Raw genomic sequence first — 19,761 nt, forward strand, 5'->3', positions numbered from 1 at the left:
AACAGAAAAACTTGAGTTCAAAAAGGCATCTGTTAGGAGACATTTGTGCTAAAATACTTATGGTCTTTCGATTTAAAAATCACAAACTGATACAGAAATGTAAAATGTACAAGGGAAGTTTATAAACGAAATATGATTTATTTATTTAATGACGATTGACTTGAAATAAGCTGCTAGTTATGCAGCCATAATGTGTGAGCCTTTTTTGGGGGGGGGAGGGACTGATGTGGAAATGTGGAAAACTTTAGACAGGAAAAATTACAAACTGGAAGCAACGTAAATTGACAGATGTGTTCAATCCTGCCTCCATACTCAGTGGCGGAGCTAGCTGCTCCTGTACCCAGAGTAGTGGGGTGGGGTGATCCTCCCGGGGGGGGGGGGTCTGATGGCCTGGGACTCGGGCTCGGACTCGGAACCAGAGGAGTCTTGGTCCGCACCGGATCCTCTGCCTCAGGCGGCATCTGAACCGAGTCTGGGGCCTGATTCTGAAGAGCCCCAGTCTGCACAGGTTCCCCTGCAACAAGCACCAACTGAGCCGAGTCAGGGGCCTGAGCCTGCCCTGGCTCCAGATGTGGGGATTACCTCATTGCCTTCAGCTGGGCAATCACTTATAGCTGCTCCACTACCAGTTGGGTCAGGGGAGGCTGAGGCGGCCCCGGGGTCTAGTAACCCACCGACATCTCCCGAGCTGCAGAGACTCAGGTCTGAGAGAAGGAGAGGCCTGAGTACTCACAGGAGGAGTGCTCGCCTTCGGGGCGAGACAGGGAGGTGAGTCCCTGGGGGATCAGAACCGGCCGTTACCCCATCAGAGATAAAAGGCTGCCGGACCCTGCCCCACGTTCAACATTGCTGCTTGCTGGAACCTGCCTGTTACCCTGTGCCTGACCTAGCCTGCTTTCCGGCCTGGGCCCTGTTGGACTGACACAGCGGCGCTATCCTCCAGGGGGAAGGTCCGATCGCAGTGAGGCGGTGTGATCCTCCTGGCGGGGGGCCGACTGCAGTGCGGTGGCACGATTTGCTCAGGGGGGATTTTGTCGCCCCCCCCGGGATGGCACCTGGGGCATGTCGCCTCCACTGCACCCCCTTCTTACGCCCCTGTCCATATTCCTAGCCCAACCAAAGAACGCTACAGCCACGATATGCTCAGAATTCTGTTTAAAAGGTCCCGGAGGCAGGAACAATCAAAGTGGTACATACAGTAGGACTAAGCACTTGATAGAGCACCCTTGCTAAAGCTCAGAAAGTCTAGGTGTGATCAGTTTCCCCCCAGGTGAGACTGCAAGACCATCTACTACATACTCTCCAACATATCTCTGTTGAAAATAAGGACAGGATCTTGAATATAAAATATGCTGATTTGGTGAGTATCCTTAGCAGCTGCAGCTACTCAGGCTAACGGCTCACTGCCTCTGAAGCTAAGTGTCTCTAAGGAACAGCAGCCTCTTTGGCAAAACAGCTATTTTGGCAAGGGGGCTCGGTGCTAAAGTCTCCGCCTCTCCCCACTCTGCCTGACACAACTGTCTCCCACTCACCTTTTCCTCCAGCCGCCTCGATGTTTCTTGGCAGGCTCATGATGGCCACGAAAAGGCCAGCGATAGCTCTTTGCCGCATGGTCTCTACAAAAAGGGCAGAATGAGTTAAGGAAGGGGATCCTGGAAGAACATTTCAGACACACAGGATAACAGCATTTGTCTCACCAAAGATATGCTACACGGAGATTTATACATTTACCTATTTTTAAAATGTATTCAAGAAGAGCCTGCCTTAGAACATCTGGGGGCATGGAACTGAACGGAGGGGAGGTGACCACAGTCTTAATTTCTCAGGACCTGGTGTGTGAAGTTGAGTGTTGTTGAACTGATGAGGAACACTGACCACAGTGTTATACAGTTGTACCTTGGATCCCAAACACCTTGCAAGTCGAACGTTTTGGCTCCCGAATGCCGCAAACCCAGAAATGACTGTTCTGGTTTGCAAACTATTTTTGGTAGCCAAACGTCTGATGGGGCTTCCGCAGCTTCCAGTTGGCTGCAGGAGCTTCCTGCAGCCAATCAGAAGCTGCGCTTTGGTTTCCAAACGTTTTGCAAGTCAAATGGACTTCCGGAACAGATTCTGTTTGACTTCCAAGGTACGACTGCATACTTATAGATTTGGGGGTGGTACCCCTTAAATCCTAGAAATTAATAAATGGTAGGATTTTGATTATTTGGGATATGAAAGGAGAAAGACAAGGTGCAGAGGAATTCCTGAGCAAGCCTATGCAAAATGACCTGGCCAAGCTAGGACCATTAAGAAAACAATACAGGGCCTTTGAGAGCCACACTAGCAATGCAATAGAACTCTCCTTCCCCCTTGCCCTGAGGTGTGAACAAAGACTGGGAGTTTGGAAGGTTGCCAGGCTAACTGGGTGTGAGGTGACAGAAAAAGAGAGTTTTTAGTGAGTGTTCTGGGAAGAAGGAAAAAGGAAGACTGGGATCCATCTTGGGCAGGCTGGCTGAAGGCAGGCTGCAGTGCTGTGGGGGACAAGAGGATGCCAGCATAGTTAACCAGCAGAATCAGGTCACTATCAGAGGCAAGAAGGCACCCTTCAGAGAACAGGATGTCTTGTCCAAATGAGAACAGCACTTCTTGCTGTTCAGGTTTAGCACAAAGGTGTTGGGCAGGGAGCTATTCTGCAGGTGGGTCTGCAAAGAGAAGGCAGGCTTTTGAGCAGCCACTGTCTTCTATTCACTGACTCTTCATGATAAAACCCTATCTGGAGATGATGGTGTGCTAACTTAGAAAACCTGCCCACCACATGTTCTGAGCTGCAATTGTGGGTATACAGTCGTACCTTGGATCCCAAACACCTTGCAAGTCGAACGTTTTGGCTCCCAAATGCCGCGAACCGGTGTTCCGGTTTGCGAACGTTCTTTGGAACCCGAACGTCCGACCGGGCTTCCACGGCTTCTGATTGGCTGCAGGAGCTTCCTGTAGCCAATCGGAAGCTGCACCTTGGTTTTGGAAGTTGAATGGACTTCCGGAACGGATTCCATTTGACTCCAGGTACCACTGTACTGGTTTTCACTTTTGTTGTTTTTAAAGGAGAGAAGAGTTTCTAATTTTGTTTCTTGGAAAGATCTGGCCTCAAAGGATGCTGAGTTCATCCTGCACTGTTGTGCGATTGGATTCTTTTTCGTGCTACGCTGCCTGGCTGTGCTCCAAGCTGTCCCTTCTGTGTCTCCATGAGCTGAGGCCAGCTGTTGATTTCAGGGACTCAGGGGTTTTGTCGCAGGCTTATCACTAACATAAAAATACTCTTTGCAGGAATCCAGAAATGTTCCAGCTGCTCCACTGAAGAGACAAGAGTGGGAAGGAGGTTGGGTGGGCTTTTCTGTTTTGTTTTTTCGGATTGCTTGTTTGTTCATTTCCTTGTGAAACAGAAACTCTTGCCAAGCTAAACCCATGGGAGTCTTGACCTCACCCATGCCCCTTCTAATTCCTGCAAGCTTCCCCTTCGTCAATACAGGCAAAATTTGGGTCCTGAGAGTCTGAGACCATTCTGGTCCTGCGTCGCCCACAAATTCCTAGCATAAACAAGTCACCACTCAGCTTCCTGCTATTCAAGAATTCCAGTGTGTAGCCAGGGCGTTGCAGCCCGGACAGGAATCAAGATTGTTTAGATTCTGTCCTTGATGTTTGGGGGTGGAAAGGGAGATATGCAAGCAAAGGGAGTTCCACCAGTCTGCAAAGATCTATCAGAGAAAGGCATATGCTGCATGGCTCCAGCCTTGGAAGAATAGCAACTCCCCCAGAAACAGCTTGCTTTGTTTTTGCCGGTGGAGGGGAAGTTGAGGCTAAAGCTCAGAGAACATTGGCCTGTAAATAGTGATATCAGAAAGGAAGACTAAGATCAAGATCCTGTGCAGAGGGAATGTTGGCTCCTTGCAAATCAGAAGTCTGTATCGAGAGCTGGTCCTCCCCTCTCTTTTCTGGCACAATGCCCCCCCCCATTTCAGTCTTTGGGCTCCTCCAGACAACCTGTTTACTGAGCATGAACCTTGATTTGCTTGTCCAAAGCATATACAGAGGTTAGATTGAGCATTTGTTGTGGTTTGTTTGTTGTTTTTTTATATTTTATTGGTTTTTAGCTTACAAAATTATAAAACATACCTCACAATTTATCACAGATACATTCTTATTTGGACTTCCATCAGCACCTCTGATAATCCTCCGTCTTAATCACTTCTTATGCCTTTCTTAACTTAATATTGCCATTAAATCTTTTAACATATCATCTCTCTTTTCCCATTTTTACAATATTTCCAATATTACTCCTCACAGAACTTCTTGCAAACCTACAAACGTCATCTGATCATCACAAATACTTTTCAGATAGTCCGTAAATTTACTCCAGTCTTCTGTAAACTTCTGGTCTCGCTGGTTTTGGATCCTTCCTGTCAGTTTGTCCAATTCCGCATGCGGTGTTGTGGTTTGTTTGAATGGAGGTTATACACAGGGCTTTTTTCAGCCGGAACTTGCAGGAACACAGTTCCGGCACCTCTCAGGTGGGCACCATTGCCATTATACCAGACCTTCCAAGTGTCCCTATTTTCCAGGGACAGTCCCAGATTTACAAAAGCAGCCCTGGTTTCTGATTTGATCCCAGAATGTCCCGCTTTTCCTTAGGCCAGGGGTGTCCAAACTTTTTTCAAAGAGGGCCAGATTTGATGAAGTGAACATGCATGAGGGCCGACCAAAGTTGTTGACCTATTTTTAGGACTGAAGTTGTTGAGTTTTGGGGGATTTAACCACAAAGTTGTTGAGCTTTTTTTTAGGATTGAGGTTGCTGACCTTCTTTTAGGGTTGAAGTTGTGGAGATTTTTATGGATTTTACCCCAGGAAATAAACTGTCACAGGGGCTGGATTAAACCAACCAGCGGGCCATATTAGACCCCGGAAATGGACTTTGCTCATGCCTGCCTTAAAGGTAAAGGTAAAGGGACCCCTGACCATTAGGTCCAGTCGTGACCGACTCTGGGGTTATGGCACTCATCTCGCTTTATTGGCCAATGGAGCCGGCGTACAGCTTCCGGGTCATGTGGCCAGCATGACTAAGCCACTTCTGGCGAACCAGAGCAGTGCACGGAAACGCCATTTACCTTCCTGCCGGAGTGATACCTATTTTTCTACTTGCACTTTGACATGCTTTTGAACTGCTAGGTTGGCAGGAGCAGGGACTGAGCAACGGGAGCTCACCCGTCGCGGGGATTCGAACCGCCGACCTTCTGATCAGCAAGTCCTAGGTTCTGTGGTTTAACCCACAGCACCACCCGCGTCCCTCATGCCTGCCTTAGGCCATCCATATTTTTATAAGAGAAATGTTGGAGGGTATGTTATAAGAGGACAAGGGAGGCATTCATGGTGAGTTCTGGCACCTCTTTTTCTTTAAAAAATAGCACTGGCTATACAACCATGAGCATCCATTTGATCTTCTTGCAGCAGGACAGTTATACGCCTTCCATAACAATTAGTTCATTCCACACCTTTGAATGCATTTCTCCATCGCTCCAGACTGTGACTCTTTTTGCAAGATTCAGGTGCATACCAGAGCTTTGCACAGGCAATTATGGATTAAAGGGCTCTGTTTCCCCAGCACAACAAATGCACTTTAAAAGAGAATTGGTCTTTTTGCGGCCTGGAAAGTGTGGGAGGAACAAATGATTAATGGGAATGTATGTAAACATAAATCAGGATAAATACTCATTGTCGTACAACTGCCCCGCTGACAAATCAGACTGGATGCTCAATAGAGACATTTTCTGTCTATCATCTTTCCTCCCACTCTGTTCTCAATTTCTGCTCATTTTCATCCTCTTGGACAGCCCGACAGCTACAACACTTCAGCATTGCCTTTGCTCCAGCTGCTGAATCCCAGATTTTTCTGTCCGAAATGGGGAACCTTGTGACCTCGTCATTTCACAACTGGCCTGATCTCTAGTTCTCATAGACACTGTCTGCATCGAAGTCTCTAGAGGATGCGCCAAAGAGGCGCCTTCTTGTGTCTACTGCTCTCCAGATCCTTCTTGGATGAGACCAGGGAATCGTCAGATCGAGCATTTGTATAAATCGGCTCCATCGCAGCCCATTTAAAAAGGTAAAGGACCCCTGGGCAGTTAAGTCCAGTCAAAGGCGACTATAGGGTTGTGGCGTTCATCTTGCTTTCAGGCCGAGGGAGAAGAAGAAGAGAAGAAGAGTTTGGATTTGATACCCCGCTTTATCACTACCCTAAGGAGTCTCAAAGCGGCTAACAATCTCCTTTTCCCTTCCTCCCCCACAACAAACACTCTGTGAGGTGAGTGGAGCTGAGAGACTTCAAAGAAGAAGTGTGACTAGCCCAAGGTCACCCAGCAGCTGCATGTGGAGGAGCGGAGACCCGAACCCGGTTCCCCAGATTACGAGACTACCGCTCTTAACCACTACACCACACTGGCTCTCAGAGCCAGTGTTTGTCCACAAACAGCTTTCCAGGTCATGTAGCTGGCATGACTAAGCCGCTTCTGGCACAACATTACCCCATAATGGAAACCAGAGCGCACAGGAATGCCGTTTACCTTCCCGACGCAGCGGTACCTATTTATCTACTTCAGTGGTGTCCAAACTTTTTTCAAAGAGGGCAAGATTTGATGAAGTGAAGGGCCGTGAGGGCCAACCAAATCCTTTTTTTAGGACTGAAGTTGAGTTTTTTATGATTTTACCCCAAAGTTGTTGAGCCTTTTTTTAGGGTTGAAATTGTGGAGGTTTTTTACCCCAGGAAATAAACTGCCACAGGGGCTGGATTAAACCGGCTGGCAGGCCGGATTAGGCCCCTGAAATGGACTTTGGACATGCCTGATCTACTTGCACTAGCGTGCTTTCAGACTGCTAAGTTGGCAGGAGCTGGGACAGAGCAACGGGAGCTCACCCCGTTGCGGGGATTCGAACCGCCGACCTTCTGATCAGCAAGTCCTAGGCTCCGTGGTTTAACCCACAGCGCCACCCGCATCTCTTTTACAGCCCATGTACAGAGGAGGAGAAAGGTGAAAAGTTGTGTGCATACTGTTTTGCCCTCTGTCAAGCCAAAGGAAGCTACAGAGGCAACTCACCGCCACAAATTTTGTGGCAAATAACATATGGGTAGGGATGAAGAATCTGTCCATTTGGAGTCTTTAAGCTTCGCATTTTTCCAATCATAAATTCAATTTTCTCACTTTCCTGCAGCAGTTTGTGATTTTTTTAAAGATAAAATTGCTGGTGAAAAATGGTTAGTATTTCAATGTGAATTTCTCTGAATAACCACATATTTGTACGCAGTTTTGACTAATACACACGTTTTTGAAAGCAACTTCCCGTAAAAGGCATTTTTGTATGTTATTTTCACTCATATATGCATTTTACACACATTTCCCCCCAATATATGTATTTTTGTATTTATTGGTTGGCTAGAGAACTTCACTGTGAAATTTGGAGACATGCAGACTTTGAATGATAGCTGTGTTTCGGTTTGCATATTGATCCGAGAAGCACAGATTGGGTAGTTTCTCACTGAAAGGCAAACACAACTGAATTGCTTCTCCAGCTCTGCACATGGGCCCACAAAACGCATTGCCACAGCACATTCTGACAACCATCAAGCTTGGCTGTAACACTGGCAATAAACCAACATTAGAGAAGTCAGTCTGTCTGTGCTTGTGTCTGCGCTTTGAGCAGTCCTCACTTTGCTCCACCCTTTCTGGAGTGGGGAAACATATAACGGAGCTGATGGCTTGCTATTACGTGCAAACCAGCGCTTGCTATCCGATTCCTCCAACCATGCCATGTGAGCTGGAAAGCAAGAACAAACCTTGGCTTCCGTTTGTGTTATATCTGGAGATAAATAAGCCAATGAGTGCTGGTTTGTAGCAGTCAGCCAGCCACTCTTAAGTTTGTTTCCCCACTCTAGAAAGGGAGGAGTAAAGTGTGGAGTGCCTGACCTGCACGTCCCAGTGTGTAGGTTGTGTGTAGAATAAGTTCCCTGACCATGATTTATGGCCAGCGTTTTATGTGGATGCAGCCAATGAATGAGTTCTGGTCCCAAACAAGGTGAAATCACATTGTATTCTTACAGTATCTTACTATATAGTTCATGTGTTTTGTTCTCACTTACGTATTATGTATCAAAACTTGAAAAATCAATAAGAATAATTGTTAAAATAAAGATATCTCATTATGTAGCGTACTGTCCACAAATAATTGGTGCCAGCTCTTCATCCAGTCTCAAGTTAATTTTCCCGGACCAATCTGTGTGCAGCCAGGGAGCTGCCTAGCGTAAAATCAAGCGATGCTCAGAACCTGTCAATATCAGGTACTGACTTCTGCAAATTCACCCTGAGGCAGAAGGGTGAGCAATAGCAATCTGGTACAAGTGGATAACAGGAATACAGCATCTCTCTCTCCCCCGCCCCTTTTATCAAGCAGTATATAAATTTTATGACATTAAATAAATAAATATTTCTATTTATATAGCCACAAGGGCGAATGTTTACTGGATCTTCGGATTTGCCAATTAAAAGAACTTACTGTTATGTATTTATTTTTTCATTACATCTGCTTAATCATCCTAAGTTCTACTAACAAGCATGCTGTTGACCACAAGCTGCCAGAACAAGGTCCAGGGCCTCTTCAGGGCTAACGCACTGGAAGGGGACTGTGCAGACTCTCCAGCAGTCAGGAAGTGGGATTTCCGTGCCCTGGCATGGGCGGTTCTTGCAGGAGGGGATAAAGGATCCCGTAGCTATGACAGCAAATATAATAATAGTGTATGCGTGTGCACTTAACAGCTTTTGAATGGATTGCCAAAGCATCACTTTAAAGGTCTATCTATCTCTCATCTATATCTATCTATCTATCTATCTATCTATCTATCTATCTATCTATCTATCTATCTATATCATCTATCTATCTATCTATCTATCTATCTATCATCTATCTATATCTATCTATCTATCTATCTATCTAATCTATCATCTATCTATCTATCTATCATCTATCTATCTATCTATCATCTATCTATCTATCATCTATCTATCTATCTATCTATCTATCTATATCTATCTATCTATCTATCATCTATCTATCTAATCTATCTATCTATCATCTATCTATCATCTATCTATCTATCTATCTATCTATCATCTATCTATCTATCTATATCTATCTTTCTATCTATCTATCAATCATCTATCAATCATCTATCTATCTATCATCTATCTATCTATCATCTATCTATCTATCTATCTAATCTATCATCTATCTATCTATCTATCTATCTATCATCTATCATCATCTATCATCTATCTATCTATCTCATAATCCCAGTCATCTATTGCATGCTAATGGGAACCAAATACCTGTATTTTTGGTCACTAGACAAATGCATGGAGTATAGCTCTACCAAAGGTTCTTCTTGGTCATGACAGGTAAATAAAGGTAAAGGTAAAGGTACCCCTGACCGTTAGCTCCAGTCGCGGATGACTCTCGAGTTGCATGCCCATCTCGCTCTATGGGCCAAGGGCGCTGGTGTTTGTCTGCAGACAGCTTCCGGGTCATGTGGCCAGCATGACTAAGCCGCTTCTGGCGAACCAGAGCAGCACACGGGAACACTGTTTACCTTCCCGCCGGAGCGGTACCTATTTATCTACTTGCACTTTGACGTGCTTTTGATCTGCTAGGTGGGCAGGAGCTGGGACCGAACAACAGGAGCTCACCCCGTCGCGGGGATTTGAACCGCCGACCTTCCGATTGGCAAGCCCTAGGCTCTGTGGTTTAGACCACAGCACCACCCGTGCATAGCTGTCAACTTACAGATTTGAAAATAAGGGACTAGCAGCCTCGAAAATAAGGGATCAGCAGCCAAAATAAGGGATTTTCCGAAGACAGGTATGTTCAACTTCTGAGCCCCTCCGAGCCAAAGGCAGAAAGCCCAGCCAGCAGTCAAGCGAAGCCTCAAGCCTCAAGGAAAACCACTGTCACCTCTCCGCTGGGAAGCGCTGAGCAAAGGCGAGTCCCCAGGCAACACGGCCGATTTGATCGGCACAAGGCATGCAAGCTCCACCCCGCAGTCGTTCTTAGACTCCTTATTGGGTGAGCAACGCAGCCAAGCAACACAGTTGGAGCCTTCCTCCTCCCTGGCCGGCAGGGAGGGAGGGAGAGGAGCTGCTTCCTTTGAAACCCGGGAAATTTAAGGGACATCATCAATAAGGGACAGCAGTGGGACACGGCGCTGGGACAAGGGACTTTCCCGCCAAATAAGGGACGCTTGACAGCTATGCACCCGTGCCCCTGACAGGTAAATGAAACCCCCCAATTCAGTGTGCCTCTGAAGGCCAGTTGTTGGGAACAAAAGCAGGAGAGGGCTATTATTGCCCTCATGCCCTGCCTGTGAGCTTTCCAGAGATATCTGGTTGGCCATTGCACGGGACGCAGGATGTTGGACTAGAATGACCCTTGTTCCACTTCAGCAGGGCTCATCGTACGGTCATCGTTTTTGACATTTAAAAACCCTTAAAATGACATGAAGCTGAGCAGGAAGTGGAACTGATTATACAAGTCGGAACTTGCTGCCAGTGCAGGATTTTGCTGCGGAATGGAACGGGTGCTAACATTTGGCATGTGCTGATGTGGTCTCCTTCAGGGTGCACTGAAGCCACACACCAGAAAAACTGCAGCGGTCATTGCGGTTTGAGGCTTGTGAGCCGGCCGCATGGTGAAGCAATTGCACAGTTGCTCCACCGCAGGCAGAATTTGGCAGGTTTCCTCGTAAGCCACATTTCCTGCTTGCCAGCTTGCTTACGGGAACGTATCCCAATTTCCACACTCACAAGACCTCCTCTTTGTACCTTTGTCGCTGTTGGGATTCAGCCACATAGTGGATAATTCGGAAGGCACAATGAAAGTTGACTTGGCACTCTTGTGTAACAAACAATCCCCACCCCCGCACATATCCAAACCCACGCCCAGATTTTGCTATAAGGAAAGTGATGGGAAAATGCACTAAAAAGTGTGGGATGACACGTGCTCGACACAACATCATATAACCTCCCCACAAACAAATCAGAATGAACGCTACATGTTATGTACTGAGCTGAATCCTAGAACAATAGGATATGAATGCAGCAGTCTGATTGGTCCACAGGAGCCACCCAATCCAGCTCCAGGTGGAAGTGAATCAGCGACCTGATTGGCATGCAGGAGAGGCCAATCAGACTTCTGGAGAAGGTGAATCCGCAACCTGATTGGCCTATAGGAGCAGCCTGGAATTAGCCAATCACACGGGGCCCATTGTGAAAATAATGTGTATGCTGTATATAGCTAGACGTTTTGGGGAAAGTTTCATTCATTGCTACTATGAGCTGAATAAAGAGCATGAAATTCACACTCAACTCCGAGTATATTTCCTTCTGGTGGTTCCCTTGCTGAGAGAAGCCAAGTTACAGGGAACCAGGCAGAGGGCCTTCTCGGTAGTGGCACCCGCCCTGTGGAACGCCCTCCCACCAGATGTCAAAGAGAAAAACAACTACCAGACTTTTAGAAGACACCTGACGGCAGCCCTGTTTAGGGAAGCTTTTAATGTTTAGTAGATTATTGTATTTTAATATTCTGTTGGAAGCCACCCAGAGTGGCTGGGGTATAAATAATAAATTATTATTATTATTTTATTATTAACGGAAGTGGTGTGCGGTGTTGGCAAACCAAGCCAGCAATGCAGCCCCTGACCTGCCCCCGTGCTGCTGGGCTGGCTGCTTCTGCCCCCATCCCAATCTGTAATATGTCACGAGTATAATACTCGTTGTAGGATCTTTGTAAGGATTGCCGAGAAGATGATAAGAAGAAAAGGCCTCTATAAACGCCAAGTACGATTCTGTGGCCGGAAACCTCAAACGCATTTGTCGGTTCTGCTTTTTGAGGGCCAAAATAGTACTCATGACTTGGTTCCTTTTTTAAATTAAAAAAATAAATCCAGGGTGTGTGACTTCAAGGATGATACAGTATTTGGCCTTGTTTCAAGGTTAGGGGCTGGAGAATTTCCCACGGGTGCAGTCCTCCCTGCAATGACCGGCTATTTTTAAAAACCGAGTGCCTGTGATGGAGTGAAGTGTACACAACTGGGTGACAGATTCGCAACCTAAAGTCACATCCGCACCATGCTTTTAAGGTGCTACGATGCCACGTTAAACAGTCATGGCTTCCCCCAACCAATTCTGGGAGTTGCTGGAAGGCCCCTCTTCCGCTACAACTCTCGGAGTTTCCTGTGAAGAGGGATTTATTATTAAATCCCAGCCACAGCTCTGGGAGGGAAACAGGGACCTCCTAGCCATTTTCAGCACCCATAAAACTACAGCTCCCAGAGTTCTTTGGGGGAGAAGAAGACACAACTGTTTAAAGTGGTATCATAGTGCCCTAAAAATGTAAGAGGACACCTAGAGTTTACCTCACAGGTTAACAGGTTTAGAATTGCCCAAGAAAGATGTTAAATTATTTTTGTATGTCACAACTGCTGCTCAAATTTTACTAGCTAAGAAATGGAAAATGCAAGAAGTACCAACTGTGGAAGTATGGCAGATGAAGATGATGGATTTTTTGGAGCTAGCCGACCTGACCGGAAGAGTCCGTGACCAGAACGAGGAGCAGTACCAGGAAGAATGGAAGAAATTTAATGATTATTTAGTTAAATTAATTGGAAAAAGCTTGCAAGTACCAAATAGGCTTGATTTATATATGTAATGTGATGAATTAATATGTTTAATGCTGAATTGATAAGAAAGAAAGATGTTAAGTGATCAAGTCAAGATTACAAGAATTTTGATTTGGAAAACCGTTAAAATGATATGCATTGAAATTCAACTAGGGAGATATGAGGAAGTCACTTAAGAATGTTAACATGATTAGTCTTAAGGTTATGATTTATGTTTGTTTGTTTATTTGTTGGTGTGTTTGTGAAAATCAATAAAAAATTTTGGAAAAAAAATAAAGTTTACCTCACAGGTATTGTCATTTCAGCCGGCTTCCTAATTTTTTTTTACAAAATGCATGAAAATCTCACCACACATTTTAAAAGTACAGTGGTACCTCGGTTTAAGAACAGCACTGTTCACAAACTATTCGGTTTTTGAACTCCGCCAAACTGGAAGTAGCGTCCTGGTTTGTGAACTTTACCTCAGTCTAAGAACAGAATCCAAAGGGTGGAAGGGCACCGGTGGCGGGAGGCCTCATTAGGAAAAGCACGCCTCGGTTTAAGAACAGTTTCGGTTTAAGAATGGACTTCCAGAAAGGATTAAGTTCGTAAACCGAGGTACCACTGAACATTTTTTACCCTTTTGAGTTGCGGAAAGCTGTGTTCCAGATGCTGTTGGCTCCAACTTCCATCATCCCTTGCCTTTGACTATACTGACTGTGGCTTATCCAAGTTCAACAACATCAGGCTCCCCATGTCTGGGCCGCACAGCAACACAACTCAGAAATCGGCACAATGAACTTTCATAATTCACTGTTGCGAGATGAGTGTATGTGTGTTTGCACTTACAATTCTACAGACACTCCAAATGTCTCCATTTTTCCCGGGACAGTCCCAGATTTACAGAAGCTGTCCCGGTTTCTGAGTTGATCCTGGAATGTCCCGCTTTTCCTTAGGATGTTTTCATCTGAGAAACGTTGGAGGGTATGGAGTTATGCAACCCAGCTGCACTGGCTCCTGGTGGAGTACAGGATCAGGTTTAAGGTGCTGGTTTTAACCTTTAAAGCCCTATACGACCTAGGACCCTCGTACCTACAGGACCGCCTCTCCTGGTATGTCCCACGGAGGACCTTACGGTCTTCAAACAAAAACATCTTGGAGGTCCCGGGCCACAGAGAGGTTAGGCTGGCCTCAACCAGAGCCAGGGCTTTTTCGGCTGTGGCTTCGATCTGGTGGAACGCTCTGTCACAAGAGACTAGGGCCCTGCAGGACTTGACATCTTTCCGCAGGGCCTGCAAGACAGAGCTGTTCCACCAGGCCTTTGGCCAGGGCACAGCCTCACAGAACGCTAGCCCAATGGTTGCCATTAATCTGACTTGAATTAATTTTATAAAGAAATGATTTTAGAATGTTGTATTTATTTTACTGTTGTTAGCCACTCTGAGCCCGGCTTTGGCTGAGGAGGGTGGGATATAAATAACATTTTATTATTTTATTATTATTTTTAATTGTTTTACAAATTTTTGCCACACCCGTAAAGCTAAATGCGCACAAGTTAAATGCATGCAAATTGTGGGCTTACTGCAATAGTTTTGCTCAGGTCTGAGTTTTATTGATGTTTTATTTACTTACCTGAACAATTTATATGCCACTTAATTATAATCAACTCTAAGCAGGGTACAAAAAGATAAAAACCAGATAAAACTATAAAACCAGAATTTCGTTAAAATGCCTGCTGGAATAGAAAAGCCTTCAATAACCTGATGTCATCTTGTGCTACTTTTACACTGCTAAACTTTTGTTTTGAGAAGCTGTGATGGCTAGGTACAAATAAACTGATCTGATCCAATGGCCTTACAGGGGCCCGCTTAGAAAGGCATGTGTATTACTTTAGTTGTGAAGCACACAATTCACATTCCCACCCACCATTCCACACTTTACAAGGGTGTCTAAATTCCTGATGTGTTAGACCAGATGCTTGTGTCTCTCCAGATGTTGCTGGACTAGAACTCTAATCAGCCCCCGTCAGCCTGGCCAGTGGTCGAGGAAAATGTGATCTGCAGAAATATGCCGAGCAGGCGCAATTTTGCATTGTAGAAACTGACGTAAATCACGGCATAGTTTCTGTTGTCATGAACGGAAATGAGATTCGCTTTTGCTCACAAAAGTTATGTGTACAGTATTAGGTAAAGGTAAAGGTAAAGGGACCCCTGACCATTAGGTCCAGTCGTGGCCGACTCTGGGGTTGCGGCGCTCATCTCGCTTTATTGGCCGAGGGAGCTGGCGTACAGCTTCCGGCTCATGTAGCCAGCATGACTAAGCCGCTTCTGGAGAAACCAGAGCAGCGCACGGAAACACCGTTTACCTTCCCGCCAGAGCGGTACCTATTTATCTACTTGCGCTGGCATGCTTTCGAACTGCTAGGTTGGCAGGAGCAGGGACCGAGCAACGGGAGTTCACTCCGTCGCGGGGATTTGAACCGCCAACCTTCTGATCAGCAAGTCCTAGGCTCTGTGGTTGAACCCACAGCGCCACCCGCGTCCCTTCTACAGTATTAGGTAAATGTCAGGGAACTGTCATCTGAGACGAAGGAAGTGAAAGGGCTCATGGAGGGTGAGAGAGACCACTCAGCGGAGGAGGGGACCAGCAGGGGGAGAAGTGGAGTTCCAAGGGAAAGTGAGTCGGAGGGAGAGCTCAGAGATACTTCTAGCGAGAACAGTGGGGGGGTTTCAGGACCTCCCGTAGGAACACCCACTCCTCGGCGGAAACTGTCACGCCGAGAGTCCAGAAGACGTGTTTCCGTTAAGGAGCTTTTATGCTGGAAGAAGTTCCGTAAACGCCCACTGTCCGATTCAACGAGCGATTGATGGAGCCACGCTTAAGGAGCTCCATCACAGACAGAGGTTTGGGAACTTAGCCAAACTCTGAGGGATCAGGATTTTACGCACAAGCAGCTCATCATCCCATCACAGCAATCGGACAGTCCCTGAAAGCAGCTTGTGCAGAGAGGCATCATGAGTGACCCAGCCGGAGCCGGAGGAGCAGGAGGAGCTGGAGAAGGTCCAACTCTGGAAGAAAGGTACAGAATGTTGGAACTCCAGCTAGCAATGCAAACGGCGAGGCTAGAAGAAAGGAGGGCGCAGGATGCAGAAAAGGCAAAAGGCGCTACACTAGCAAGAAAGATGCCAGGAATGGTGCAGAAGTTTGGGGGGGACCCCAGGAACTACCAAGCCTTTAGGACAGAGATGCAGTATGCTCTTGAACTGCAGTTTAATGACTTTCCCGATGAGGCATCGCGAGTGGCGTTTGTGATTGGCCATCTCGAAGGAGGGGCGAGAGACTGGGTCAGGCCCCTGATGGCAGGGAATAGTGACATGCTGAAGGACGCGAGGAAGTTTTTTCGCGCCATGGATTTGATGTTTTCCAGCGAGATTGAACAGGGACTGGTACGCAGACAATTGATGGCTTGCAAACAGGGGAGTCGATCGGTTCGTGAGTACTGGACTGAGTTTACAATGTTGATACATAGATTGGGGTGGGACCTATCGGCGGAACCCATTCAAATGCTATTTGAAGAGGGGCTTTCTTCGGCGGTGAAAGACGAACTTTCCCGGGCGCCCAGGGCGGAGTCTATGGACCAGCTGACCAAATCAGCGCTGACCATTGGAGCGCGCCAGGAGGCAAGAGCCTTGGAGAAGCGGGAGGGGAAAGGAGAGCGTTGGAGGGATTTCCGCATTCCAGAGATTCCAGAGCCAAGTTTCCCGCCCGGAGAGCCGATGGAAGTTGGAACAGCGCGCGCGCGCGCAGTTTCAAATCCCAGTGAAGGGAGGAAGAAGGAGGGAAAGAGCGCCAAGAAATGTTACCTCTGCCAGCAGCCAGGTCACTTTGCCAGAGTCTGCCCGCAAAGAAAGGAATGGCAAGGGATGGCGGGGGCTGTTGGGGGAAAGGAGGAGGAAGTCCAGGAGCCAGTAAAAGCCAACGCCTGTCTGCCTCTGTCAGGGCACTGCAGACAGGCCAAGGAGCAGTAAAAGTGCCCACTCCGGAACCTCCAAGACCAGCCCTAGTAATAGAGGTGTTGCTAGAGCTGGCAAACGGATACCCACTAAAGACCAAGGCGCTGTTAGACTCAGGCAGCTCCTGTAATTTTATGAGCAAGGAGTTTGCAGCGGAACACCAGATACAGACACTCCCTTTAAGCAACCCCCTGCAGGTCACCACGATCGATGGGAGGGAGCTGTTGGGGGGAGAAGTTAGCCTACAGACCGTCCCAATGGTTATGAGGGTGGCAAGGCACACCGAAAGGATAGCGTTCAATGTAGCCACCCTGGGAGGGGCGCCAGTCATTTTGGGAATGAGCTGGCTAGCGTTGCATGACCCGCTAGTGGGCTGGCATCAGAGAGTGGTGTCCTTTGGGTCAGGACATTGCCTGGAACACTGCAAAGAGGGAAAGGTGCCAGAAGGGGCAAAAGCCTCCATAGCAGGGACGGAAGTGGCGAACAAAGGGAAGGTGCCCAAACAATACGCTGACCTGAGCAAGGTCTTCAGCGAAAGGGAAGCAGATAAACTACCACCGCATAGAGACTTTGACTGCCAGATTAACCTGGTCCCTGGGGCCCAGCTACCCGTGGGCAAGCTGTACGCCATGTCAGACAGGGAAATGCAGGAGTTGAGGGAGTTTATTGACAAAAACCTGAAGAGAGGTTTCATCAGAGAGTCCAGAGCGGTGGGGGGCAGTCCAGTGTTTTTTGTGGACAAAAAAAACACGGATAAACCGAGATTGGTCGTGGACTACCGGGCCCTGAATGCCGTGTCAGAACCAGTGACTTTCCCCATGCCCAGGATTGATGACATTTTGACCAGGGTGAGGAAGGGAAAGATATTCACGAAACTGGACTTGAGAGGAGCGTACAACCTGATACGAATAAAGAAGGGGGATGAATGGAAGACAACGATGTTCACCCCCCTAGGGGCTTTCGAATATCTCGTTATGCCATTCGGATTGCAATCAGGCTCCGCCTGTTTTCAATCGCTCATGAACCATGTACTGGGACCTTTGCTCTACAAGAATTGCGTGGCATTCCTCGATGACGTGCTGATATATTCGGAGAATGAGGAGCAGCATGTGAAGGATGTCAGGGAAGTGCTGAGCCAGCTGCAAGCAAACCAGTTGTGGGTGAAATTGGAGAAGTGTCAGTTCCACACCAAGGAGGTGGAATTCCTGGGGTACCGCTTATCAGACAAGGGATTAGCCATGGATCCAGGCAAGGTCCAGGCGGTGCTGGAATGGAAGACACCGAAAACCAAAAAAGATGTGCAAAGGTTCTTAGGGTTTGGGAACTTTTACCGTAAATTCATCAAGAACTTTGCCCACTTAACGGCTCCCATCACGGACTGTCTAAGCAGCAAGAAGAAATTCGTTTGGACGGCAGAGGCGGAGCACGCTTTTGAGGAATTGAAAAAGGCATTCGCTTCGGAAGAACAGCTTCTGCATGTGGATTTACAAAAACCCATGAGAGTGGAAACTGATGCCTCAGACCGGGCGGTGGGGGCAGTGCTGCTTCAGCCAGGGAGCAATAAGTCGGAATGGAGACCGTGTGCCTTCTTTTCGCGTAAGCTGAACAAATCCGAGAGGAACTACACGGTATATGACCGAGAACTACTCGCCATTCACGAAGCGTTCCGGAGATGGAGACACTTACTAATTGGCGCACAGCATAAGGTGCAAGTGTGTACGGACCACAAGAATTTGGAGTATTGGAGAACAGCACGAGTGCTCAACCAACGACAAGTGAGATGGGCCCAGGAGTTCTCCAAATTCCATTTTGAAATCTGCTACGTGCCAGGTCCAGAAAACATCAGAGCGGACGCTCTCTCTCGCAAACCTGAATATTTGGAGGGGGAGGGAGCGCCAGAAGAGAGACATATTATCCCAGAGGACCACTGGGTGTGTGGTGCGGCCTGGGTGGGGCAAAGAGAACTGGTAGAGGGGACGGTCAATGATGAGTACGCCCAGGATAAGCTCAGAGGTTTAAGGAGAGAGGGAGAAGACCCCGGAGGTTTTGAAGAAAGAAACGGGGCATTGTATTACAAAGGGGCACTATATATACCCGAAGGGGAATTGAGGGGGAGAGTACTCAAACAGTTGCACGACAATCCCACAGCGGGGCATTTTGGGCAACACAAGACCATGTGGTTGGTGACCAGGGAGTTTTGGTGGCCCAAGGTGAGGGAGGATGTACGGGAGTATGTGAGAAGGTGTGACCAATGCCAGAGAGCCAAAGGAGAAAGGCGGGCACCAGCGGGTTTATTAGAACCGTTACCCACACCAGAACGACCGTGGGAGGCGGTGTCGATAGATTTTATGACTGATCTGCCCAAATCCCAGGGGAAAACCGCCATACTAGTCGTAGTAGACCAGTTAACTAAGATGGGTCACTTTGTAGCTTGCTCACATGCAGTCACGGCGGAAGAGACAGCGAAATTGTTTGTAGAACATATTTTTAGGCTGCATGGCGCCCCCTTGAGGCTGGTGTCCGACAGAGGGAAACAGTTCACGTCCAGATTCTGGAGGAAGCTTATGAGCTTGTTGCACGTAGAGGTCAACTTTTCGACTGCCAGGCACCCTGAGACCAATGGGCAGGCGGAGAGGGCAAACGGTATCCTTCAACAATACCTGAGGTGCTATGTCAATGACAGAGAAAACGATTGGGTCGAAAAGTTGGCACTAGCGGAATTTGCTTACAATAATGCAGAGAATGTGTCCACCGGGATGAGCCCATTTTTGGCTAATTATGGGTGCCACCCCAGGGCGTTTCCAGGGGAAGGAGGAGAGAGATGGAGTGTTCCGGCCGCTGAACTTTTTGTAGAAGAAATGGAAGCGATCCATCGTCAACTCCAACACAACTTAGAAAGGGCCAAAGAAGAATATAAGAGGCAGGCAGACAAGAGCAGAAGGGGAGGTGAAACAATTAGGGTGGGGAGTCGGGTCTGGCTATCAACCCAAGGGTTGCCGTACAAGGGGGGTTGCAAGA

At 47.4% G+C, this 19,761-nt stretch overlaps 1 protein-coding gene across 3 annotated transcripts in view; it reads right to left on the reverse strand.

Moving 5' to 3' along the window:
* The window catches only part of ACVRL1 (activin A receptor like type 1), a 59,789-nt gene that overhangs the window by 36,312 nt on the left and 3,716 nt on the right, over window positions 1–19,761 (reverse strand). For all 3 annotated transcript variants that reach the window (XR_014544586.1, XR_014544587.1, XM_083599309.1), the window contains exon 2: window positions 1,533–1,616. Coding sequence is in view for 1 of the 3 variants with exons in the window: in XM_083599309.1 (XP_083455435.1) it covers window positions 1,533–1,611 (79 nt within the window). In the remaining 2 variants the exon portion in view is untranslated. The remainder of the gene's footprint in view (window positions 1–1,532; window positions 1,617–19,761) is intronic.

The sequence above is a fragment of the Podarcis filfolensis genome, assembly GCF_964270895.1.
Source record: "Podarcis filfolensis genome assembly, chromosome: 2".
In the NCBI taxonomy this organism is placed as follows: domain Eukaryota; kingdom Metazoa; phylum Chordata; class Lepidosauria; order Squamata; family Lacertidae; genus Podarcis; species Podarcis filfolensis.